Source organism: Notolepis coatsorum (assembly GCF_963971535.1).
Source record: "Notolepis coatsorum genome assembly, chromosome: 11".
In the NCBI taxonomy this organism is placed as follows: Eukaryota; Metazoa; Chordata; class Actinopteri; order Aulopiformes; family Paralepididae; genus Notolepis; species Notolepis coatsorum.
In genome coordinates, this window is record NC_140175.1 from 85,124,173 (window position 1) to 85,151,385 (window position 27,213).

Sequence of the window (27,213 nt, forward strand, 5' to 3'; positions counted from 1 at the left end):
AGAGAGAGCTTCCATAACACACATAAGCGAACGAAAGTTTGAAAAGGAAAAAACAATGAACCAGCAGAAGAGAGAGAAAGAGACAGAGAGGGAGACAGACAGAGAGAGAGAGAAAGAGAGAGAGAGAGAGAGAGAGAGAGAGAGAGAGAGCCTCAAGCTTCCATAACGCACATAAGCGAAGGAAAGTTTGAAAAGGAAAAAACAATGAACCAGCAGAAGAGAGAGAAAGAGACAGAGACAGAGAATTAACAGATTGCAGAATGGGTACAGTACGGCTCAATACACACAATTGTTAAGGGGATGCAGACCAGAGAAAGACTTTCGTCTAGTTTACATCAGGGTCCCCATTTTCAATTCATAATGACATTTATGACATACACAATATACATATATACAGATGTAAACATCTAATCTAATCATCTAATCTAAACTAATCATGACATTTATGACATACATGACATACAGATATGCAGTACTGTTACATTTGTGACATACATTAAACAGAGATCCTAACAGTAAATATATACATACGAGGGGGAGGGAACTGTACATTAGGAGCAGGTGGTGGGTGGGAGGGGGGTTCAGACATTTACGTCTTTAGTTTCGAAATGGGGAGAAAGGGCAGGGGGAAATAAGGGAGGGGTAGAACAGAATGTGTGGGAGATAAAGAGAGAAATACAGGAAGAAGAGGAGAGAGGAGCAGAAGAAGAGAGAGAGGAAAGAGAAACAGAGCTATGGAGTGGGGAGGGAGGGAGCAGAGAGAGAGAGAGACAGAGAGACAGAGAGAGAAAGAGAGAGAGAGAGAGGTTGAGATTGAGTCTGGAGGGTGAGGAGGCTGTCACTGTGGTACAGAGTTCAGCTGAGGGGAAGCTGTTCCTGAGCCTACTGGTCCTGGAACTGAGATTCCTGTAGGGATGGCTAGTGTGACTTCACTGTGTCCACTAGCATGTTTAGTCTAATCCGGCCAAGGAACCAGTCACCCTTTTTACTGTGACATCCTACTTCGCTGACTTCTCAAAATCTGTGAAAAAGGATAATAATAATAATAATAATAATAATAATAATAATAATAATAATAATAATAATAATAATAATAATAATAATAATAATAATAATAATAATAATAATAATAATAATAATAATAATAATAATAATAATAATAATAATAATAATAATAATAATAATAATAATAATAATAATAATAATAATAATAATAATAATAATAATAATAATAATAATAATAATAATAATAATAATAATAATAATAATAATAATAATAATAATAATAATAATAATAATAATAGATTGAATTTATAAAGAGAAGCGCCTCTCTCAGACCCAATGACAATTTACAAGAGAGAGAAACTATATAAAAGGGGGGGGGGGGGGGAAATAGGAATATATATATAAAAAGAAATATAGGAAAAGATTAATAATAATAAGGAGGCAAGGTGCTGTCCAATTGGACGAAACAGTAACAGAAAACATTTTTAATAAAAAAGAACAGGATCGGTAGCTTAAAAAGAGTCATGGGGGAAGGGGGTGGGCTACTTGGGAGCAGGGCCGTGTTGCGCAAAGGCAAGTGTGAACAGGTGTGTTTTAATGTGGGTTTTGAAGAGGTTGATGGTGTCAGAGCCTCGGATGGAGGGGGAGAGGGAGTTCCACAGCCTGGGGGCAGCCACAGAGAAAGCCCTGGACTAACTCAACCCCCCCAAAAAAAAGGTAGTAAAAAAAAACGGTAACGGAGGAAAGCGGTAGTAAGAGTAGTTTTGTTGACATCATTTCTATTGCTGCAACACGGGACACAGCACTGCACCATTTTACTGCCTTTGAATATCCCATCTGGAAGCAACAGGACACGGAAGTGGCGTTTTGGAATATGATGACGTAGCGCCTAGCCATCCCTATAGTCCCACGGTGAGGAGAGCAAGCGGTCTGTGGTTGGGGTGAGAGGATGATACTGTGTGCCTTCCTCATACACTAATGTTAGGGAATGCATTCTCACTTCTTTCAAATAGACTGAATATGACAAGCTTCTCAAGCCAAAGGCTACTCTTCCTGGGTTCAATGAATTGAAAAGGGGTCTGAATTCAGCGCTGCGTGATGCTCCGTCACACCGCATGCTTCAACAACGTTGAATCCGTTAACACAAATAACACAAACACCAGAAACACTGGAACATTGAATCAGCAGATGTTGAATCATAGCTTTGAGTTTGCACACGCATTATAACAAGTGGCTAGAAGGTGACAACACTGATAAGAAGGCAAATAACACCAGCCAAGAATCACTGGAACAAATATTCAATTAGAAGGGTATTGGAAGAAATATTGACAGGACACGTAGTTGACAGTGAGTACATTCTGTCAGGCTTTACCGGTCTTTCTCTTTACTCGTGTCCAAATGGGTTTTGGAACACAAGGCCAAACAAGTCAAAACAAACACTGCCATAGTGGCCAGAGGACCGCCCTCGCAGACCGCAGTCATCACACAGGAAATGAAAAGCTGCTACATATATCAACAAACTCACTCACTCTGCGTCTGCTGCTCCCCGCGGGGAACAAACAGATGAGGGCTGCCAGCTGTTGACACGACGTCCTCTTTGTGTTCTGAAAATAAATACCCATTACACAGGATTACTTGTAATGTAACCAAGTATGCTATTAACTCATTGACCGCCACGCTCTTTTCCCATCTTTACTCAATGGCGCCAGCGTTATTGACCATTTTAGCGATGTTTGCAGACCCATCGTGTGTTCTGTATTATAGCTATGGAGACAATAGTATGGCTCATTTGACAGGCATTGTTCATAGTCCATCACTGACTAACGAGTTCATTTCTACATACTGTAGTTTGTGTATATTGTGTATTGTGTATATTACACGCTAAACATCGCCCCTTTCCAAAATAATCCTGTATTTTTTCATAGATCGCGAGATATGATGCGTTATATGCAATATGCCCAAATTGTTCGGGTTGCTCGCCTGAAACCCCAAATACTTCCAAATCAAAGGTATATACCATGTACATGTGTGTCTTCACAAAATCATCAAGGGGGGATCTCAAAACTGCGATCGTTACCAAAAGCATGTTTTATGTCAATAGACATAGAATAGACCTTACCTTAGCCAGAAGGTACTCCAAAAAGAATAATCCCCAGTGATCCCATCGCGATTACGCGTGTATATGTGTATACGGGAAATAGGTTTGAGGCAATAAAATCTCAGAGCGATCGCTCTGTCGCTCTGTCCTCTGAGGGGGAGGAGTTCTTGCAGACAAAAAAATAAAGTGTCCCCACACTAAACTATCCCAGTTCAAAAGGTAGGCGATACTGCCACCTGTCAGGATTTGATCGTCATTGCAATTTTAACGTAGGCAGCGGTGCAAGGGAGTTACAGGGAGGTCCGCGCGAGTGGTTAGAATGGGGATCAGAGGAAAAATATCAAAGGATAAAAACTTGCGTATACTCGGGTTTTGGCACTCAACGGTTGGTGACGAAACCCGACTATACTTGAGTTAAGTTACTGAAATAAAACTTGGTAAAAAAAATGTATTACCATAGGCCTAATTACTGTCTAATTACTGTTTTAATAAGTTAAAGGTGCTATAGATAACATTCAGCCACTAGATGTCGCAACAGAGTAATTTATCCAATCAGGTGCATTCCACATGGGGAAATGGGAAGTAGAGTTGCTGAACTTCGTGGCAAAGATGCTAGCTTGTGTGGATAGTCCCAAATTTGAATACATAAATAATACATCTATATAGACAAAATAGCTTAGCTCATTCTCCTTCTGATTGATTGATTGATTGAAAACTTTATTAACAGATTGCAGAATGGGTACAATACAGTACAGCTCAATACACACAATTGTTAAGGGGATGCAGACCAGAGAAAGACTTTCGTCTTGTTTACATCAGGGTCCCCCATTTTCAATTCATCAGGACATATATGACATACATGACATACAGATAGTCAGTACTGCTACATCTATACATTTATGACTTACCAGATTTGCAAATACAGTACTGTTTGTGATACAGAAGGAGTCAAGAAAAGGGAGTATATACATTTGACGTAGAAACTGTACATTGGATGACTGTGAAGATTGACCATCTGGTGACCTGGTGTAGCCGGAACAATCTGGAGCTCAACGCTCTTAAGACACTGGAGATGGTTGTGGACTACAGAAAGACCCCAGCCCTGTGTGACTCCCTAGTGAACACTGTGGAGTCCTTCCACTTTCTGGAAACTATCATCTCCCATGACCTCGTCAAGAAAGCACATCAGAGGATGTTCTTCCTGCGGCAGCTGAAGAAATTCAACCTGCCAAAGAGATGATGGTGCACTTTTACACAGCCATCATCGAGTCCATCCTCACCTCCTCCATCACAGTATGGTACGCTGCAGCCACGGCCAAGGACAAAGGCAGGCTGCAGCGTGTCATTCACTCTGTTGAGAAGCTGATCGGCTACAATCAGCCATCCCTCCAGGACCTGCACGCCTCCAGGACCCTGAAGCGTGCAGGCAAGATTGTGGCCGACCCCTACCACCCCGCTCACAACCTGTTTGAGCCACTCCCCTCTGGCAGGAGGCTGCGGTCCATCAGGGCCAAAACCTCACGCCACAAGAACAGCTTCTACCCCTCTGCAGTGAGCCTTATCAACAAGGCCCGGGACCCCCACTGACACCCCCACCCCCCACTGTGTTACATTAACACACCCTTACTTGACTATATATTTACATACGTAAATACAATCAAACTCTTCATACTTGTTCATACTTCACTGTTCTGATTCTGATTCTGAAGAAAAAGAACACGTGGCTTGCTGTTTGTTTTTTATTTAAAAATTGATGGACGTTGAAGGCTAATATTACTGTGTACTGTGTACTAGGTACTGTGTCACTCGCACATGGAAAGTGGAATAACAAAAACAGCAAGCTAGTGGCGTCCTTGTCTTGTTGCGTGAAGGTGAATAAGAATACAAATTAACATTAGATTAGATTAACATTAGATTTGATTAGATTAAAGTTAAAGTGATTAAACTGGATATAAAATATATAAATGAGTACTACTGAGTAATAGTGCTAGTGATACAGGTATAATGTTCCTTTGTGTTTTATTTTTATTTATTTGATTTTATCCCCCATCCCCTTTCCCCTAGGGGGCTTTTTACCCCCAAATAGGCCGTTATTGAAAATAAGAACTTGTTCTTAATTAACCTGCCTATTCAAATAAAGGTTTGATGATGATGATGATAAAGACACTATGGTAGTAAGTCATACTGGCCAGCAGTGTAAGTAGTAAGAGTAGGTAAGGGATATACGTACAGATATAGATATTGTATCCACAGATATGTAACAAGGGTTTTATGCAGGTATGTAGTACAGACAGATATATAATATATACTGTATATACAAATAAATAGATCTGTGTGGTATATACAGCAATATTGTACATGGATTAATATTTTGACAAATGGCAAAAAATCCACGAAAATGTACGCCGCCACGCTCCTGTGATCTGATGCGTTTCTGACCTTTTGGGGGGGGGGGGGCGATTTGACTGACCTTTGATTGACATCCGAAAGTAGCCGCGTGTCGGAGGGAGCGCTTCAAAGTGAAAGGTATTGGAAATGCAGAGAAAGAAGAGGAAACGGTGAATTTCTTAGGAAATAGTTTTTGTCAATTTCTTTTGTTGCATGGTGATAAACAGGTGAGAACTGGGTGCAGACAAAGGGGGTAGATATTGAATCGACCTGCTACAAAACCACTGCTACACACAGTGACCTTCCCGAGCATCTGGTCGCCCCTCGCATCTCCTCATGCCGTGAGGACACCGCTCGCCTGTACACAATAGATAATTGCGAGGGCACTGGTGCGCGGTGTCTCGTTGGCTGGGTGCGTCCGTGGGTCTTTCCGTAGGGCAGTCATTATGAGCCATAGGACGGAGACAGTGGCGAGGGGTGGTGGGGGTGGAGGTGGGGAGGGGGGGGGGGGTTGACTCACTGAACGGAACTCATGAATACCAATCATCTGAATCGTTCTTTAGCGGAGATGGTTGAAGATTCCCCATGACGCATGCTGGGGAATTTTTATGGTAATAGAGGTCTTCTGACATGTAGAAGGGCTAAGGACTGGTGGAGTGTGTGTGTGTGTGTGTGGGGGGGGGGGGGGTATATAATGTACAGCACACTTCACTCAAATTTAGAGAGAGCCATTTTGTGTCAAAGGTCATGTTTAACAGCCATGTCAGTTGCCTTGCCGGGTTACGATTGCAGTTACATTTGCATCTAAATCAGGGCTGGCCAAAGGTCTGCAAGCCCTCCACAACATTATTTTTGGCTCTCCAAAGGGTTCCATAGAATTATTCTATATTCTGTTTGGTCTATTTTGATTGCAATTTAACGATTTGGAGAAGGGATTTTTAAACTAACTTGACTATTCCAAGGTAAAACTAAACTGACATTAGACATAGGACAGTTATCAATGTCCAGTGAATTATTTCCACCACCCATGTTATATTTCAACACCTGGCCCTCTGCGTAAAACATTTGCGGGCACCCCTGATCTAAATTTAGTGGTGGGACTCGATAATTATTTTTTAATTAATTCGAGACTTTATAGTTAATTAATTAATGAACTCTGTACATGAAATGCATCATCACACATATACCATGTAGTAGAGTCATCATTTTCACAAATGCCATACATATGACAGTGACATTAGCAGCATTTCCAGGAACTAGCGTAACTAGTAAGAGTAGGTAAGGGATATGTACAGATATAGATATAGTATCTACAGATATGTAAAAAGGATTATATGCAGGTATGTACAGACAGATGTGGATATATATATATACGGTAAGAATAAATACATATATATATGGTATATACAGCATTATTACATGGCGTTTTCACATTCGCCGAAATGCTTGATTGTGATTGGTCAATAGCGCTTGGTTGCCCCTAGCAGCGGTCAGTTATTTCTCGATAATTCACAGCTGCCAGGGTTAACCGAGCAATAATGACCGGTGATACTGGTAACTAGCGCTATTGACCAATCACAATCGCGACCGAGCAATAATGACCACTGTTCGCAGCTGGAGCAATCAAGCCCACTGACACACACTGCATCAGTGCAATCAGACACACCTGCCGGCTGCCGGCGATAATAATAACTTTATTTGGGCTGACTGACAGCGGAGCCACAGAACAACTGCGTCTGCATTTGATCTCGTCTTGTCGATGGTGTAAAATGAATTAGGTATATTGTTAGTAAGTTAGCCATGTAATAAGCGGGATAATGTATAGCTATACTCGGTCATTGTCGCAAAATAATTGACCTTCACTACGTTTAAAGAACACCTCGGCGAGGCGCCTCGGTATTCTAAACTCCGTGTCGGTCAATTATTTTGCGACTGACCTCGTAGCTATACATTATCCCTTACATATTGTATATGCTATCATGAGTTATATGGGTTACATGCAGGTGTATAAGTAGGTATATAGAAGGATTATATGCAGGTATATTCAGACATATATGGATATATATATATATATGCTGTAAATATAAATATATATACGGTATATATAGCCTGTACAATACATGCTATCATACAGAGTTATATGGGTAGACTATATTATGAGGTAAGTAGTTATGGTTATTATGATTACAGTGTAGGGCAGTTGTAGACAGTGAAAGGGGTAGGTATAGGTATAAATAACATACAGGACTAGGACGTCCATGATACCCTCTTATGGGACAAATCCAATACCAGGCCAAAATAGGGTATCAGTATCGGAGGATATATGATATCAGTATCGGAGAATTTCCCCAATACTAAAATATGATACCAAGAAATGTGTAACATGCTAGAAATGAAAGCAAAGTTACTTGATTTGCTGCATGTTTAACACATAGACGCATGTTAGATCTCTGTAATGGAGAGAAATGTGTCATATATCTTGATAATTTTTGGCTAATGACCCCAATCTGATGGTCCATACTGTTCAGTAAAACTGATGGTGTAAGTCTATACAGTTCAGTAAAACTGATGGTGTAAGTCTATACTGTTCAGTAAAACTGATGGTGTAAGTCTATACTGTTCAGTAAAACTGATGGTGTAAGTCTATACTGTTCAGTAAAACTGATGGTGTAAGTCTATACTGTTCAGTAAAACAGATGGTGTAAGTCTATACAGTTCAGTAAAACTGATGGTGTAAGTCTATACAGTTCAGTAAAACTGATGGTGTAAGTCTATACAGTTCAGTAAAACTGATGGTGTAAGTCTATACAGTTCAGTAAAACTGATGGTGTAAGTCTATACTGTTCAGTTACAAGTCGACACACAGTGGTCAGAGATCATACTTTCAGATGTAGCAAAAGAAGGGGGGAAATCAGTTGGAGGGCATTCCGGGTGTACTGTTGGAAACATCAAAGGAAAAAGCTGTTTTTACTAGTTCATATATACACACACACATAAACATGCATGTTTTTTTTTTTTTAAATATACTAATGTTTGGAGAAGAATTTGCAATCCATCTGGTCTATGGAGATGTCACCATGCAACCCCCAAGAGGCATCGAGGGCAGTAATTTGATTGGCTCGAGCCAAGAAGCATCGCCAGTCCCCACAAGGCCAACATCCTGCGTCGGCGTAATTCGGTTAGGGCTCCTCGCTCTCTGCCAGTTCTCTCCCACATCACGCTTCAGCCGGCCTCGGTTAGCCATTTGTTTTTATAGCAGCACTGCCGACCGTCCACTTCCTCTTCGCTGCGCAAAGATCAACAACTATATTGGGGGATATTATTATGGGATGTTGTTGGGATGATTCCAAAGTAAAGAGTGAGTAGATCGTTTGAAGTCTTGACTTCCCTAAAGCAAGTGTGGCACGATATCTATGGCATGGCAGGTGATGGCAGGTGATGGTAGGTGATGGCAGGTGATGGTAGGTGATGGCAGGTGATGGCAGGTGATGGCAGGTGATGGTAGGTGATGGCAGGTGATGGTAGGTGATGGCAGGTGATGGCAGGTGATGGCAGGTGATGGTAGGTTATGGCAGGTGATGGCAGGTGATGGCAGGTGATGGCAGGTGATGGCAGGTGATGGCAGGTGATGGTAGGTGATGGCAGGTGATGGTAGGTGATGGTAGGTGATGGCAGGTGATGGCAGGTGATGGCAGGTGATGGCAGGTGATGGTAGGTGATGGCAGGTGATGGTAGGTGATGGCAGGTGATGGTAGGTGATGGTAGGTGATGGTAGGTGATGGCAGGTGATGGCAGGTGATGGTAGGTGATGGCAGGTGATGGCAGGTGATGGTAGGTGATGGCAGGTGATGGCAGGTGATGGCAGGTGATGGTAGGTGATGGTAGGTGATGGTAGGTGATGGCAACTTGTGTTTTCTTTTTAAGATAAGATAAGCTATTCCTTTATTGATCCCCTTGGGAATAGCTGCATGGGGGGGGGGGTACAGGTATGGGCATGGTAATAGTAGAAGACATAAATATAGGCAATAGAATTATAGTAAAGATAAAAATAAGCAGTGTAAACAATATACTTTACTCTGAATATAAGCATATGAGCAAGTAAGCAGTGTAATCAAAGGTGCAGATGAGGGTCTGTATGCCCTATCAGTTATATTATATGTTACAATTAGGGATGTCCGATATTATCGGCCTACCGATATTATCAGCCGATATTCGCATTCAAATGTGATATCGGAAAATATCGGTATCGGTTTAAAAAAAATATATATATATTATTATTATTTAAAAAAAATTACATTTCTATAACCTTTATTTACCCAGGCAAGCAAGTAAGAACAAATTCTGATTTTATTTATTGTCAAAAGTATGCATAATGTTAATACCACAACAAGAGATATGTAAGGGATAATGTATAGCTACGAGGTCATTGTCGCAAAATAATTGACCGACACAGAGTTTAAAATACCGAGCCGCCTCGGCGAGGTGTTTTAAACGTCAGTGAAGGTCAATTATTTTGCGACAATGATCGAGTATAGCTATACATTATCCCGCTTATTACATGGCTAACTTACTAACAATATACCTAATTCATTTTACATCGACTCGCAACACTGGTTCTGGCTGCGTTCTGGCTCCGCTCGTCGCTCCGCCCCCTGTCATCGCCGGCAGCAGAACACCGGCAGTGTCTAATTGCACTGAAACAGTGTGTGTCAGTGGGGCTTGATTGCGAACAACTGCGCACAGCGGTCATTATTGTCCCACAGCGGTCATTATTGTCTGATAATGACCGCTGTCGGGGGGCTATTGACCAATCACAAGCAAGCATTTCGGCGAATGTGAAAACGCCATGTAATAAGTAATGTTAATTACCTGAAATTATTCCGTTTTTTGGGGGGGGAAATCCTGCATATATCGGTATCGGTTGATATCGGTATCGGAAATTAAGAGTTGGACAATATCGGTATATCGGTATCGGTAAAAAAGCCAATATCGAGCATCCTAAATATGGTCAATAACACTACAGTATACAGTATACACAGGTGCAGTATACATGAGGTACCCTAACTGGCATGGTACTGTATACGTCATACGTTGTAGTCCGTGCAGTTCTTTTTATAATTTATTTAGTTAAGGGGTTAGTTGACCACACACACACACACACACACACACACACACACACACACATACATACATACACACACATATATGGGTGGTGCCCCGTGCAACCACAGTCTTCTACCGTCAACCATTTAGCCACTGGAGCAGGTGGGGCTTAAGTGCCTTGCTCAACAGCACATTGAGAGGCCCTTACCCCAACCAGCTGGGGGATTTAAACCTACAGTACTGGTCATAGGTTGTTCCTCTATCCATTAGACCAGTGCAACATGGACAATAGTTTTATTCCACTAATACTGTATTCACTACTGTATAAAATAAGAGATATTAGATGTATCAACCTGGGAGAGAGAGAGAGAGAGAGAGAGAGAGAGAGAGAGAGAGAGAGAGAGAGAGAGAGAGAGAGAGAGAGAGAGAGCATTATTTAAAAAGATGAATTACACTACATATCCCACTGTAATGAATGCACATAACTTGAGTGAGCAGGGTGGTTTGGTAGTTAGAGAGACCTCCCATAACCAAAAGGTCACAGGTTTGATCCCCCATGATGCACCATTTGCACATCCCTATCAAAGTGTCCGTTCGTTGATTTTCTTTGTTTTTATCTTGTATTTTATCTTGTATTTTGTGTGATTCCCCTTGTTTATAGCTTTGTTTTTATCTTGTTGTGTTACTACTTTTCATTTTGTCTTATGACGACGATGATGATGATGATGATGATGATGATGATGATGATGATCCCTCTGAGGGTATGTGTTCCACAGGGACATGCCAAGAAATAAAACGACTTTGTGTAATTGTTAGGACTCTGTAACTGGTGAGCTGAAATGCACAACACAGGAGACAGGATAATGTTCAACCCTGTAGGGCATTTATTACTACGCAGAGGGTGAAGGACATGGACAGAGAAACTAAATAAGTCTCTATTTAAGCCTATTTAAAACACAAAGGCGATTTGTAAACTATTTACATTTGAAAATGTAAAAAAAAAAATCACGCGAGGGTTGTATACAAGGAAATACCACGGCAAGAGATCTCAACACATACTTACATGTGTTGTAACAGACTTAACTGGCGCACAAATAACTAAATGAAGTAACTTGTGAGTAAAGATTGCCACGCTTGAGTATTATTATTTCTTTTATCACCAAACAAGCGTTTGAGGACTTGACAGATTGGTGCGATTTGAGAACCCCCCCCCCCCCCCCCCCCTCCCTCCCCCACTGCTGTCAACAAGGACCAGTCCAATGAAACAGCTATAAATATGGAGTAAACAACAACCTAACCATGAAACATCATCTCATCAAGCTCTGTGAAAAGAGAGGGTCTCATCCTTTTGTGTCAACTGAGCCTCTATGGCTGTATCTAGGTTTGTATCTAGGTTTGCATCTAGGTCTGCATCTAGGTTTGTATCTAGGTTTGTATCTCTGTATCTAGGTCTGCATCTAGGTTTGTATCTAATTCTGCATCTAGGTTTGTATCTAATTCTGCATCTAGGTCTGTATCTAGGTCTGCATCTAGGTCTGTATCTAGGTCTGCATCTAGGTTTGTATCTAGGTTTGTATCTAGGTTTGTATCTAGGTTTGTATCTCTGTATCTAGGCTGTATCTAGGTTTGTATCTAGGTCTGCATCTAGGTTTGCATCTAGGTTTGTATCTAGAGTGTATCTAGGTTTGTATCTAGGTTTGTATCTAGGGCTGCATCTAGGTTTGTATCTAGGGCTGTATCTAGGTTTGTATCTAGGTTTGTATCTAGGGCTGTATCTAGGTTTGTATCTAGGGCTGTATCTAGGTTTGTATCTAGGTTTGTATCTAGGGCTGTATCTAGGTTTGTATCTAGGGCTGTATCTAGGTTTGTATCTAGGGCTGTATCTAGGTTTGTATCTAGGTTTGTATCTAGGGCTGTATCTAGGTTTGTATCTAGGGCTGTATCTAGGTTTGTATCTAGGTTTGTATCTAGGTTTGTATCTAGGTCTGCATCTAGGTTTGCATCTAGGTTTGTATCTAGAGTGTATCTAGGTTTGTATCTAGGTTTGTATCTAGGGCTGTATCTAGGTTTGTATCTAGAGTGTATCTAGGTTTGTATCTAGGTTTGTATCTAGGGCTGTATCTAGGTTTGTATCTAGGGCTGTATCTAGGTTTGTATCTAGAGTGTATCTAGGTTTGTATCTAGGTTTGTATCTAGGGCTGTATCTAGGTTTGTATCTAGGGCTGTATCTAGGTTTGTATCTAGGGCTGTATCTAGGTTTGTATCTAGGGCTGTATCTAGGTTTGTATCTAGGTTTGTATTGTCTTTGCTCTTATGTCATACTCAGGTTGGGTTCCTTTCCACCCTGTTCCCACCTTGGTCATCTTGTGGGACTGTACTTCCCCCACGACTCACCTCTAATAAATATGGGTGTGTTCTACCCTGTCTGTCCTTGAAGTCCTGTAAACGTCAGTGAAACCGCAATTTATTGAGATCTCGCAGTCTGATAATTCCCACAAAGCTGCGCCAGCTTGCTTTCGTATGCACTGACAAAATGGAATTGGTTGCTATGCTAATTACTAGTCGTAACCAGGGACCTTGTGAGCCATCTGTCTTGCTTTCTACTGTCTTGTCTAACAGAGGGCATTCTTCACTGTGGTTATGGGTACCTCTGCGTGGCAAACAGTGGCCTCCTGTCTAGCCCAATCACCACTGTTGCGCCCATAACCCATAATCGTTATGGCTCTATTAAAGCTACTATAAAAGATGTCTTGACTGACTGTGGTGATGATCTCCTTCTCCTTCCTTCTTCTTCTCACCGCCTCCTGCTTCTCACCCGCCTCCTGCTTCTCCTCCTCTTCCTCTTCTTCCATCTCCTTCTCCTCCTCCATCTTGTCCTCCTTCTCCTCCTCCTTCCTCCTTTTCCTTCTCCTCCATCTTGTCCTCCTTCTCCTCCTCCTCCTCCCTCTTCTTCCTCCTCCTCCTCCATCATCGTGTCCTCCTCCTCCCTCGTCCTCTTCCTCCATCTCCTTCTCCTCCATCTTGTCCTCCTTCTCCTCCCTCCTCCTCCCTCTTCCTCCTCCTCCTCCATCATCGTGTCCTCCTCCCTCGTCCTCTTCCTCCATCTCCTTCTCCATCTTGTCCTCCTCCTCCCTCCTCCTCCTCCTCCCTCCTTCTCCTCCTCCATCCTGTCCTCATTCTCCTCCCTCTTCCTTCTCCTCTTCCTCCATCTCCTTCTCCTCCATCTTGTCCTCCTCCTCCATGCTCCTTCTCCTCCTTCCTCTTCCTCCATCTCCTCCTCCTCCTCCCTCCTCCTGCTCTGTAGTGGATGCGGAACCCGGGCCTGCGTCAGGAGAAGCGGACTCTGTTTGGGGACATGGTGTGCTTCCTGCTCATCACCCCGCTGGCCACCATCTCCGGCTGGCTGTGTCTCCGCGGCGCCGTGGACCACCTCCAGTTCTCCAGCCGCCTGGAGGCCGTGGGCCTCATCGCTCTCACCGTGGCGCTCTTCACCATCTACCTCTTCTGGACACTGGTGAGTGGCATGATGGGAGAGAGGCGGCACGGGAGTGGGGCGCTGTCCGGGTACTACATGGGTGGTTGAGGTTTAGGTTTAGGGTACGGTGAAGGGTAGATCTTATTGGTGATGGTTAAAGTTAGGATGAGGGACTGAATGTAAGTCAATGTAATGTAATACCCCCACACCATATAAAGACATGCATGGTAGGCAGGGACTACAGATGAAAACCAGCTCATTAGCTAATTCTGGCACATTTACATTGATGTGGAAACTGAAGATGTTGATTAATGTCCACTGTCCCTGGGTAAAAGATTTATAAATAAACTTAAACTTAAGTTTGGCTTTAAATGTTTATAATTGCAGTGGCAGTGTGCTACTCATTGAGCAGTGTTACACAGTAATGCACCCCTGGCAGTGTTGGTGCTATGCTCTACCCATTGAGCTACACAGGGAATAGAACCCCTAACCCTGGCAGGGTTGGTGCCTTGCTCTACCTATTCTCCATGCCCAGTGGCAGTGTTGAGGAAACTACACAAAATCGGTAATTTACCAAACTACTAGCTACTACTTCACAATGAAAAGTAGTTAAACTAAGTCTCAACGACATGGCGGAAAAGTATCGCAATCTGAGTCTTGAAATTCATATAGTTACTCAACAACTGAACTGGAATAGAGTAAAGTGTGGGTGTGTTTGATCTAGGGACCGGGGCAGCCAGTCCTCAGTTCTGCAGCCTGAGGGTGTGCTTTAAGGAGGGGACAGGGAGCAGTTGTTGAAGTGGAATCAGAAGAATGCTAAAAGTCTAGGGAAATATGTAGTATGTAGTAACTACCACCCAACTACTGCAAAATGTAGTTAAACTACCACCCATCTACTGCAAAAATGTAGTTAGACTACCACCCAACTACTGCAAAGAAATGTAGTTAAAATACCACCCATATACTGCAGATGTAGTTAAACTACCACCCAACTACTGCAAAATGTAGTTAAACTACCACCCAACTACTGCAAAAATGTAGTTAGACTACCACCCAACTACTGCAAAATGTAGTTGAACTAGTAAACTACATGTACTTATTACTCCCCAACACTGCCCAGTAGGGTGTTGCGAATTGTGTGTGTGTGTTTGTGGTTTGTGGACAGTTGGTGGTTGTACTGTATGTGTCAGTCAGGGTGTGTGTTTGGGCGTCTGTGTAAATACTAGGGAACCATGTCTTTGCTGTGAAGAGTTGGCACTGGCCCAGTGTCTGGCCGATGGTTTTGCAGAAATGACTTCCTGTTCTTAGCTACTATAAGCGTTACCCCATCCATTGTGCAAATATTTTCAAACTCGTTCTGAAAATGTTATGTACCTCTGAGAAGGACCCTTTGTAATCGATTACTTGACCCCTTAAAATCAAAATAAATAAACAGCATACAACAATGTTGTTTGAACTACTGTTTTTTATTTGTCTCTTGGTATCATATTTTAATAATGGGTAAACTCTGAATATTGACACCCTGACCTGGTCCATTATATGATAAACCCTATCTTAACCTGGTCCATTGTGTTAATATGATAAACCCTATCTTAACCTGGTCCATTATATGATAAACCCTATCTTAACCTGGTCCATTATGTTAATATGATAAACCCTATCTTAACCTGGTCCATTATATGATAAACCCTATCTTAACCTGGTCCATTATGTTAATATGATAAACCCTATCTTAACCTGGTGCATTATGTTAATATGATAAACTATCTTAACCTGGTCCATTATGTTAATATGATAAACCCTATCTTAACCTGGTGCATTATGTTAATATGATAAACCCTATCTTAACCTGGTCCATTATGTTAATATGATAAACTCTATCTTAACACATTCAGGGCCATTGGGGCCCGTCTAATCCCACTCTATGAGGCCAGCTTTTCATTACAAGTTTTCACTGTGCGTGAGGTTGTTTGTAGAGCTAAATCTATATTTTATATTATTGCTATGTGTCCATTGTCATTGTCAATTGACAGTATAAACCTTCCCTTCAATATGCCATAAAGATTTTTTTTTTTTATCAATACGTTCCTGTTTTATGGCGTTGTGAATATGAACTATATAGCGCAATGGTCTGGGGTAATTCCTGGAAAGCTAGTTATAGGGCGCTAAGCTAATAACATTAAATCGATTGGCGTTTCGGCCATACACAAGCTAGAGTTAAAAATCTAAATGCAGATGATCGGTATCATGTTCCACCATGAATGCATGAAAGGGGGGGGGGGGAGTCGTTTCTGATGATTGATTACCAATAACGGCATTAGTTATTGCAACATCATACACTGACCGGGTGGATGACTATGAGAACAAGGCCTGATCAGACTGAAATTGACGTCAAATCACTCTTACCTGTGGCCGATTGGATTCCAAAAAGAATTTCCCAGTTATTTGATCGCCATCTGGTAGATCGATATGTCCATTGGCTGATGCTATATTCCTTTACTGCATACTGAATTCGGCGTTGCAATAAGTATTCCAGGAGATCGTTGGAATCCCTCGCTTCAGGCTAACAGAAAAGCTAACCCGGAGCGAAAAAAAGGTGACACTCGGTCTGCATTATCGAGACAGCGCCAATACCAGGATCTGGCCGGTACTGCACTTTCGGAGTCCCGATATGCCGTTTCCAACTCAATACAGCTCCGTGACATTGAGTAGGATATTAAAATGGAATAAAAGCAAAACCGAGTTTACAACATATATACGTGGTTGGCCTTTTAACACATCCTGCGCCAAAAACGAGTTTACTCGTTATTTCCCGCCAATCTAATAACGCCAACAACGAGTTTACTAGTTTTTATGATCGTTATTTCCTTTATTCGCTATTGGCATTCATAATTCATCCAGGAAGGCTCCGGGAGCCAGCTGGCTGGATTCTGTCTGATATTTCAACACCTCCATACTGCAGCCTGGTGGATTTCTGGCGAGTTGCACTACACTCTAAACCGGATGTGGCGCTCTGTGTATCGGGGGAAATCCTCCGGCAGAGCTATCTTGTTATGTTGATCAAGACAAACACTCGAGTGCATTTGATCGCTTTCGAGACGCAAGAATCAATATGCTTTCGCCGTTTATTGCGTCATACAAACGGAAAATGGATCTAGCAGATCGAAATCAAATAATTGGAATTTTATTTCTCCAGACTCATCGGCCACAGGTAAGAGGAATCTAATGTTAATTCCAGCTCGATTGTCCATTTATTTCATTGCAATCCATCCGATCAACGTATGATGTCATACTAAGGAAAGCTGTTACTGACAATCAAGGAATCATAAACGACCCCCCCCCCTTTCCTTCACGCATGATGGAGCATAATGTATACCGAGCATATGCATTTACATTTTTTAATATAGCGTGTATAGGAACGAAACGCGTCTATTAGTTTCCTAACGCATTTATGCTTCCGCGTTTGCGTTTTGCTAATCTGATTGGCCACTGCCGTTTCTGGTGCGATCTGATTGGCCACTGATGTTTCTGGTCATGTGACATGTGCGCCCAATCACGTGACGCGCCCATTTCCGCCTCGACCAGCAGCAAACTACCTAACGCCTAGTTTATCACTGGTTAAGCTTAGGCGACTCTTTCGAAGTTGGTTAAGGTTAGAGTTTGGAATCAGGGCTGGCGTTCTATCGCCCTGCTCTAAGACAAACTCTAACCTTAACCAACTTCGAAAGAGTGCCTAAGCTTAACCGGCGAAAGAACTTGCCGTCACACGATTGGTGTGACCAGAAACATCAGTGGCCAATCAGAGTGCAAAACGCGAACGCGGAAGCATAAATGCGTTAGGAAACGAATAGACGCGAACGAAATGCCAATCGATTATGTATAATATGCGTCTGGGCCTGTAACTCGCGTTCTAGGAATTACTGCTCTACACTCTAAAAACATACTTATATTCACGACGGTACTAATACGACAATGTATGAATGGAAAAATATAACGTTCCCACATCCGGAACGATAGATTCCCGATGTTGAATGCGCCATAGTAATGTCGATATAGCTATAATATTAAAAAAGTTATAGCCCTGCAAAGAAGGTGAGCGACTCCATAGGCTTACAGCACTGGCAGAGTGGTATAAGATGGGCAAACTGTGTGGCACAGAATGTGTTAAGGATGGCACCCAATCACGTATTTATACGTAGTTGGCCGGGAATGTGTTCTATCTATCTGTCTATCTGTCTGTCTGTCTGTCTGTCTGTCTGTCTGTCTGTCTGTCTGTCTGTCTGTCTGTCTGTCTGTCTGTCTGTCTGTTTATCTATTATCAAGACTGATAAGTTGAATAACTAAAGGGCTAGATCCACAAAGAATGGATTGCACGGTGCTAATTGCGCTGTGATTGATTGAATGAACATTTTATTAACAGATTACAGAATGGGTTACAATACAGTACGGCTCAATACACACAATTGTTAAGGGAATGCAGACCAGAGAAAGACTTTCGTCTTGTTTACATCAGGGTCCCCCATTTTCATCATAATGAATTGTAAGTAAGGGTGCAATTAGCACCGTGCAATCCATTCTTTGTGGATCTAGCCCTACGTTTGATTGTTCCATGAGTTTCTGACTCCTCCCTCCCCTCTCCTCCCAGGTGTCTCTCAGATATCACTGCCGGCTGTACAACGAGTGGCGGCAGACCAATCAGAGAGTGGTGCTCCTCCTGCCCAAGTCGCACGGCGAACCCTCGGCCCCGCCCACGTTACAAGGCCCGCCGCGAGAAAAGCGGCCGTCCAAAGAGACGATAGTCTGAGCGGCCGACTCGCTCTGAAAGGCGAAACGGGAGGAGAGGAGAACTCTCTAGCTAACGAGGGGTTTCCATCTGCGTCTTCGGGGGGGACTCCTTGCTCCTCGCACACACACCCCTCTGCACCGCACGTTAAAGTGCCACTCTGAGACGCTTTGCCAAATTCTGACGTCACATGTGGGAATAAAGAACTCTTGTGTGTCAAAAGAGACCTTTGTATCCAGACTATAAGGATACTGCGGTCCCTGTCCTATTGGATCCTGTCAGGAGGAACACTGAAGGGACTGCGTTGTTGGGACGGAGGGCCCGCCGCTGTGACCATGTCTGCCGGACTGTTGATTCCCGTGCAGCTCGGAGCCATACTTTAAGCTTTTCCTGTCATCCACTTCCTGTTTGATGTTCTTATGCCATTCTGCCAACCACCTCTAGTATCACTGAAAGAACGACTGTTGTCCTACTGTTGAGCGACGAGATGACAAGTCAAACTCACACACCGTAGCAGCTATAGCGCCAGAGTTTGTTTGACCTTCTTCAAAAGGTTTCTGCATCGAAACTAGTCTCACGCTTTCACCGACGTGGGTCCTTCTGCCACAGACTAGCTAAAAGCACAGCTTCAAGGTGTTTGCCTGGCATCGGTCGATATACAGTAGTTCCAATTTAGTTTGCTCTTGAAGCGAACCACAGTGAATTTGAAAACAAATGGACTAACTTTGTGGACAAGTGTTGGCGCTCACATCGATTGATAGGGACACATATCAACCATGGGATTTTTTAATGTTTTATTATTTATGACATTTTGGCATCACATTTTTTTTTCTTTGTGTGTGTGTTTGTGTGAAACAATATAATACAATGGTCAACAAATTTGACATGGTTGACTATGATTTATTGAGATGTCATGCCATATTCCTTCCTCCAATGTTATTGTCATTATCTTATTTTTCTCTAGTGTTACACTTTGTATTTTCATGCGCATAGCTTAACACCTTTTTTAAAGGGATACCATGGAAATGTCAATTCTTTTGTTTGATTTTTCTTCATCAGTAATTGCTCACAAGGGAGGAACATTCAATTTAAGGTTTCCCCAAATGGCTTGTTAGCATTCCTTATTCCATGTTACATATACAGTAGCTAGCAGCCCGATCTTGTGTAAAATATGTAAATAAAGTACTTATTGACTACAGGAAAAGGGTACATATTGTACATTATGTTATAGCCATAAATATATTGACGTATTTATGAAAATGTAAAATATGTCAATTTTACAAGTAATATATTGACGTATTTACAAATAAGTACATATAAGTACTTTTTATATATATATATATAAAAAAATGAAGTTCCACTTCCAAGTTAGCACACTTGTTAGTTCGACTCCTGGTTGTGTTTGTTTTGGATTTTCGCCGATACAAAATGTTAATATATTACTAATAATAGTATTACTTATGACTATAACATAACATACATTTGTATACCTTTTTTCCTGTGGTTGATTAGTACTTTATTTACATTTTCTGAGGAGACTGTGTTGCAGTAGCTAGCTACAAGCTAACAAGGTATCCCAGTGATATTTACATTGGATAAAAAAAATTGCTTGGGGAACCCAAGAACAATTATTCTTGTTTTTGAAATGTCTGTCAGTGTCTCTTTGGTCTTTTTCTCCAATGACTTCATCCTCACAGTTTAACCGAAGTGGATTCACGTTTACCGGTAATGATTGATTATTGCTTTCACAGAAAAGTAATGAGTCGTGTCTACATTATTTTTTTTCATTGAAAAGGGGCCAAAACCACTGTAACTTAAAGCTTGAACCATCTTCCCAAATTGAAGTGATACATGGAGCACTTACGTAACTAGCGACATATTTATTTGATCAAATGCTATCTTGTCTTTTGTCAGTGGGGGAATGGAGGATTTATTGTTATTCTGGGACTGCTTGATTAAAATTTGGTGATTACTTTCTTTGTCTGAAAGTCCAGTTTATGATGACTTGTGTTTTTCAACTAAGCTAAGAACAATTTCTCAAAAGTTAAACAAATCAGCATTGCACATTGTCTGTTTTAGAATGGAAATTCCTGTGACCCAAGTGGGGCGCGGTGGTCTGGTGTGGTTATAGGAAGGTCACACGTTCAATCTCCACAACAGCCCAATGCGATCATCTCTGTGTTCCTTGAGCAAGGCACTGAACCTGTATCTTCCCCAAGGGAGATGGCTAGCCCAGCACGCTGAGCCCTCTGGTGAAATACCTACATGTAGCTGTGTCTCACAGGGATATGCCAAGAAAGTAATGCCTAATTCCACTGTGAAAAATAATGATGGAGTGCTCTAAATGCCTAAAATCGCCCTATATATTATTAAAAATGTTTCTTTATATATAATGTCATATATATATATATAATCTATATATATATATACAGATATAAACAGCCTTTACTTAAATACCCTGACAGTATAGTACTATCAGGGTAGAAGTTCTCCATTATCTTAATCTTAAATTAATCTTTGCTGTAATTGGTATTTTGTTGTTATAATAAGCGTAGTAGCTCTACATTCTGACAGCCATCACTGATATAGTGTTTGGTCAGTAACATGGGTCTCCCAGTCCCTCCGCTCTCGAAATACATGTTCTGGTATCCCATTCTCACTTTATCCAATCAGGAGAAAGAACCCTAGATATTTTTACAATCAAGAAATCTTGGCAAGCCAAATTTGCTTACTGCACTGGCAGATTATTTTACTTGTTTCAAGCGCATAGCTTAACACCTTTTTTAAAGGGATACCATGGAAATGTCAATTCTTTTGTTTGATTTTTCTTCATCAGTAAGATTTATTGTTATTCTGGGACTGCTTGATTAAAATTTGGTGATTACTTTCTTTGTCTGAAAGTCCAGTTTATGATGACTTGTGTTTTTCAACTAAGCTAAGAACAATTTCTCAAAAGTTAAACAAATCAGCAGATTTAATTTCTTATTTTTGTCACTTATATTTGTGCAGTGTGGAGTTCTCGGATTTGATGAAGAGGGAACAGGATACCAGAAAATGAGATTGTGTTTACTGCAGAACAGAGGATCTTTTCAACAATTTTATATACCTTCTTGAATCTGGAATTGATGTAGCACACCAAATCTTAAATAAATTATTTCCTTCCCTGCCTTCTACCTCATACCCAAAAGTAGAATAAATAAATACTTTATACAAACTGGGCAGCATATTCAGTAGGCAGTGTTCTTGGCTCCAAAAAGCAGTTTGTTTATGTCGTTGTGTCACACAAAGGGGGATAATTGTTAACAGCTTGTTATGGCTGGTTAATCTGAAGACTTTTAACCCTGGCCAAACAGCAGGGAGTGTCTATTTACATTTTCCCCAGCGCCTCAATCCATATCAAGACTAACCCATTTTCCATAATGTGACCTTTAAGTGCAGTACTTGAGTACAATAATATGCCCACGCCTTATATATAATGATGAAGACATCCCCCGACGTCAATTCTTCTTTTAATGTCTGATCGATAGGAGATATTATGCTAAAGTGAAGCCCAGTACAAGTCATTAACTTGAAGAGGAACTAATTAATCTATCATATAAGAAGAAATGTCCTGACAATGCTGCTCTGCTGTTAACATGCGTACAAACAAACCCAGTGGTGGGTCCTATTTGACCTTCATCAAGTATTCATGCAATCTAATTAGCTGTAGCATTACTCTCCAGGACACAAGACTTTTAACACCGGTGTGTTTGGTTAAGGGCATGAGCTTGTGATACAAACAGAAATTAGGTAGAGGCACACAATAATAATGGTACCTAGTGTAAGATCCTGATCAAACTGGCCAGTATCACGTCTTCGTCTGTTTGGCTCTCCATCCAATTCCCCTGCGTTGTGTACTTTTAATGGTCCTGACGTCTCCGATACCGGTTGATAAGATCCTTATCTCCCCCGTTAGTGCAATCCATAAACCATAATAATTCTCCACCTCCGTAAGAATTCGACACTTCGACACCGTGAGATACCTTATGAGGAAAAGCGTTGTTTTATTGCTATAAACAGAACCTCATAATCAGATGTTGTCAGATGTTATCAAATTGTATCATCCTTGAAGAGTCTATTCTAATGATCTTTCGGTGTGTTCGTCTATCGTCCTTTTGTTATTCAGTCCAATAGTGTTCAGGCCTGTTCGTTAGCCTGAACCCTCCTCGTGTTAGCCGAAGCTAATGATGTCGTGGCATTCTCCCCCCCCCCCCCCTCTCTCGTGATAAGAGGAGAGAGAGTCCTCTGTGTGATCTCAGTCCTACTCGCTCTCGGTCAGATTCTAGTCTGCCTTACACCCGGAAACACCGTTCGACTCATAGATGTTCGTCGTCGCAACGACGGCCCCGCCTTCTGGTTGTCATGACAACTGCTAACCTTTCACCCATTAAACGTTTCATTCACTGTGAACCGCTCTCCCTCGCTCTGGGAGACACTCCGTCTTATCTCAGATGTTCTTCCAAGGAATGTCAACAAACACCCTCGCTGGCAGTGTATTCAATCCACTGGTCACCGTTCTGAACCAACCTCTGCTAAGCCAAACACATTTCTGCCCTCTCTGACCTGGCACCGTTAGATGCTACCATCTTTCCCCAATCTATACATCACATACATTGAAAAAGCACCCCAAATCTCTCACTAGTAATGAGGAACACATGTTATCAAAATCACCAGTTACATCAGACCTGATGTCTCAGTGTTGAGAAATCCTTCCAGAATGGCCAACTACCTCGCTTTCCAATGACACCTTCAGTAAAGATCTGTTTGGCTCTCAAATCCCTTAGTTTAAATTAGTCTTTGGTGTTAATACTTATACTGCATTTCAATTCATTATGAACATTTCAATTCATTATGAACATTAAGAGCCCTGTGCTTCGTGGCAGTGTTGCTAGCCATATGGATTCTTCAGTATTCAAGTATTGAAGCCTCAACTGTGGTGCTTTCCATAACGCAATCTATATAAAACAATAAGGACGTGCTAAAAGTATTGTGGTGGTGAGGTGAAGAAAGTAAACCCACGACTACAACAAATCAATGGTTTATTTTGTCATTAAAATGTGAGGGTTACAGGAACATTGCATGCATAAATCGACACACCATGACAAAAAAAAAGAAAATCTGACCAGTCAAAATGAAAAATAAAATAAAAACATTTGTAACTATGCGTTTGACATTTCTGCAAAAAGGTACATGATCTAATATGATAAAAACAAAGCATCTTTGTATTCAGCTTTATAAGTTAAAACATAATTATTCATGCTAAATTCAAATCATTACTGACTAATCTTCGGAAAAAATGTGTCCTTTGACTTTTCTTACAAATACAATCACAATCACGGAGCCCGGCAGGCTCGGAGTAGATGTTAAATCAAGCTGGTTGTCTGGCCTCGCCTTGCCCCCTATTGCGCACATTTTGCTGGCAATCATAACCTTGATATGAAATATCACAGTTACAAAAGGTAGTGAAAGAGACACTGCATCAAGGTCTTGACAAACTGTGGTGTTTCCTGCAAATAGTGGTTTTAAAAAATAAAAAATCTCTAAGGAAGAAATACTTAATTAAAAGCGGTGTTGAAATAAGGCAATATTTTATCCCTTGCTAAACACATTGGATGTATTGGGAGGAACACGACATGACATCTATTACCAGCTGGGCCACGTGTGTGTTAAGTTTGTTAGGGAACAAACCCATCCTGTATTTTTCAACACATCTTAAAAGAAATGAAGAATTTAATAAGAGTGCACTGGAAGAATGTCGTGGTACAAAAGAGTTCTAGTAGAAAGGGTTCTGATGAGCACATAGCGGAGGCATTTTTGCATCAGAGTTACAATGGAGATAGCTGAGTCGTTTAAGAGTCAAATTGTTAAAAATGAAACTTAAAAAAAAAAGAAACATTCGATTTAGAAAACTGGGAAGAGGTCCAACGTGTGTAAAGAGAAGACAAGAGCCTTGTGTTGTTGCTTACACCTTTTCCGACAATCTTTCGCAAAATGCCTAAAAATGTGGCGTCGAAAATCGACCCGTTTAGACGATACATGTAACAAATCGATCAGAAAATGCTGTGTGCTTTTCTTGAGAACCCACTCTCCTTAACCCAAAACCTTTTATCCTCGAGTTCCACGGGAGTGATCATAAACTACATTCTGAGCAACGTGTTGCCATTTTAACTACTTAAGAGAGAAGACACACCAAGAATAATAAAATCATTACGTATTTCTATAAAGACGTTTTTTTTCTTGTTTTCTTTTTTTTTTAAATGTTATCTTTCAAAATTCAAGAGTACAGATGTAAAAAACAAAGTAGAAACAAAGTCACAGCACCTATTTTTAAGAACATGATTTCTGCAAGCTGCCCCCTCCTTCACAGATCTGGTGATAGTTAAACTCTACAAAAAAACAAAAACAATGAGAAAACATCCCAGACAGGAACATTTTGGTTCAGAAAAGCTAGTTGTAGGTGGGTTTTTTGAGATTTTTCTCTTTCTATGATTTCACATACAAATTAAAATGTACCAAAAAAAGCGGTTTACAATCTTGAGAGGAAAGATAATGCAATAACTAATAAAAATTAAAAAAAAAAAAAAAAAAATCACACGGTTCTTATAATACACTAAAAAGATACAAAAATAGTTCTGTGGTAGTACGGTTGGCAGCTGAGACTGGTTGCGGAGGAGAGGAAGGAAAGGGTGTGTGTGTGTGGGGGGGATGTTGGTGTGATCACATGATGCTGCATCCTCTCTTGGTGCCACGTGGGTCTCCCTGAAAATAAAGAGTTATTAGATTAGATTCAAATGTATAGTCATTATACAGAACAAGTACAGTACAACAAAAAGTTGTTTGGCTATGGGATATGTACAGATATATACATATGTAAAAAGGATTGATTATATGCAGGATTGATTATTATGCAGGTATGAGCAGATATGTGCTATTATGAAACAATCCAAAAAAAAAACACTACAATTGGCGGATACTATCTATTTAATGAAGACACCGTTGACCATATTCCCATGGTGTCCATTTTGCTCTTATTACTTGTATCTTATTCTTATTACTTGTATTATTGCACAATCGCTGCAGGCACGACCTCCCGCATTTCACTGTATGCTTGTATGCCGTGACAAATAAAACTCTTGACTTGACTTGATGTCACACTCTGGTTAGAATAAACAAAATCTGTATAAATATAAATGCGGTAAATCTTAAAAAAGGACGACAGAAACTCAGGCGTGTGAGGAGAAACACGCAAGCCATTTTCAACCTTGACGGGTCGTCAAAATAAAAAGCGTAGAAGCGATTTTTCTTACAGCGCAAGTTTGCGCGCGATATATATTCCACTGACACGTATTAGAGGCAAAGATGTGCTGGTTCGGAGACCCATGTTGTTGTTGTTGTTAACACTTTGAGTGCCAATAACTAGAAATCTCGTAATTTTTTTATTAGCGATCTCCATACATTTTTCATCAATCTAGCCTCCCGTTATTGAGCTCGAACAGGGAAAGTACCGCCCCCTATCGTCTCCCGGATGGTAATGCACCCTTTGGATTGGACTGAATGAAAATGCATGGGGAAAAGAAAATCCGGAATCCACATTTTACTCCACATGTAACCCGAGCCGATTGCAGTCATTGTGGTCCCTCAGAACAGCGTGGAATATGTGTTTCGAGCACCCAGCGTTGGATCAATAAACGCGATCGATATTTGGAATGGCGATCAGGAATTGGAATAATCTTTTTGGAGAACATCTGATCTGAGGTAAGGAATCTATTTGACCAGTCTTGGGGTAATCAGAGTTTTTTTTCACATATATATCAACGTGTCCCCTATATGTGTGTGAGTGTGCTGATCAGGAAATAAATAATAGATTTTTCAGCCCGCTTCTCTAGCGTGCATAAGTACACATATACTATCGATAATCTAGCGTTTATTTGAAAACAATTCATAAATAGGCAGAAAAATTACAACGTTTTTTTGTGTATTCCAGTAAAGGGCTTTTATCACAATCTTTTTTATTTTCTGGAAATTTCCTAAAACAAGCGTTTTTCAAACTGGTATAAAACGGAAATGTACCGATGAAAAAACAAGCAAGCAAGTCATTGATAAGCGACGGGCGTATTAGACACATAGCCATAATTTAAGATATAGTTTATGCGTTCGCAAATGTGCTCGCCCTCGCATTGACTACAGCGCTGGCACTCAAGCGCTAAATCGTGCGCCCCCCCTGCTGGCACTCAAAGTGTTAAGATAATCCTTTATTAATTCCATTGGGGAAATTCGGGTGGCAAAGCAGCATGGGGGGGGATACAGAGCTTCACAGTCCTA

At 41.1% G+C, this 27,213-nt stretch overlaps 2 protein-coding genes across 4 annotated transcripts in view; one reads left to right on the forward strand and one right to left on the reverse strand.

The window, feature by feature from the left end:
• LOC311236719 (E3 ubiquitin-protein ligase MARCHF3-like) overlaps nucleotides 1–20,824 on the forward strand; it is a 74,606-nt gene extending 53,782 nt beyond the window's left edge. For both annotated transcript variants that reach the window (XM_084324459.1, XM_084324460.1), the window contains 2 exons: nucleotides 13,899–14,108; nucleotides 18,715–20,824. In XM_084324459.1, coding sequence (XP_084180585.1) covers nucleotides 13,899–14,108; nucleotides 18,715–18,873 — 369 coding nt within the window. In that variant the 3' untranslated portion in view covers nucleotides 18,874–20,824. The remainder of the gene's footprint in view (nucleotides 1–13,898; nucleotides 14,109–18,714) is intronic.
• A 3,089-nt stretch (nucleotides 20,825–23,913) lies between these two features.
• Nucleotides 23,914–27,213, reverse strand: part of lmnb1 (lamin B1) — a 42,061-nt gene continuing 38,761 nt past the window's right edge. For both annotated transcript variants that reach the window (XM_084324263.1, XM_084324262.1), the window contains exon 12: nucleotides 23,914–25,650. In XM_084324263.1, coding sequence (XP_084180389.1) covers nucleotides 25,609–25,650 — 42 coding nt within the window. In that variant the 3' untranslated portion in view covers nucleotides 23,914–25,608. The remainder of the gene's footprint in view (nucleotides 25,651–27,213) is intronic.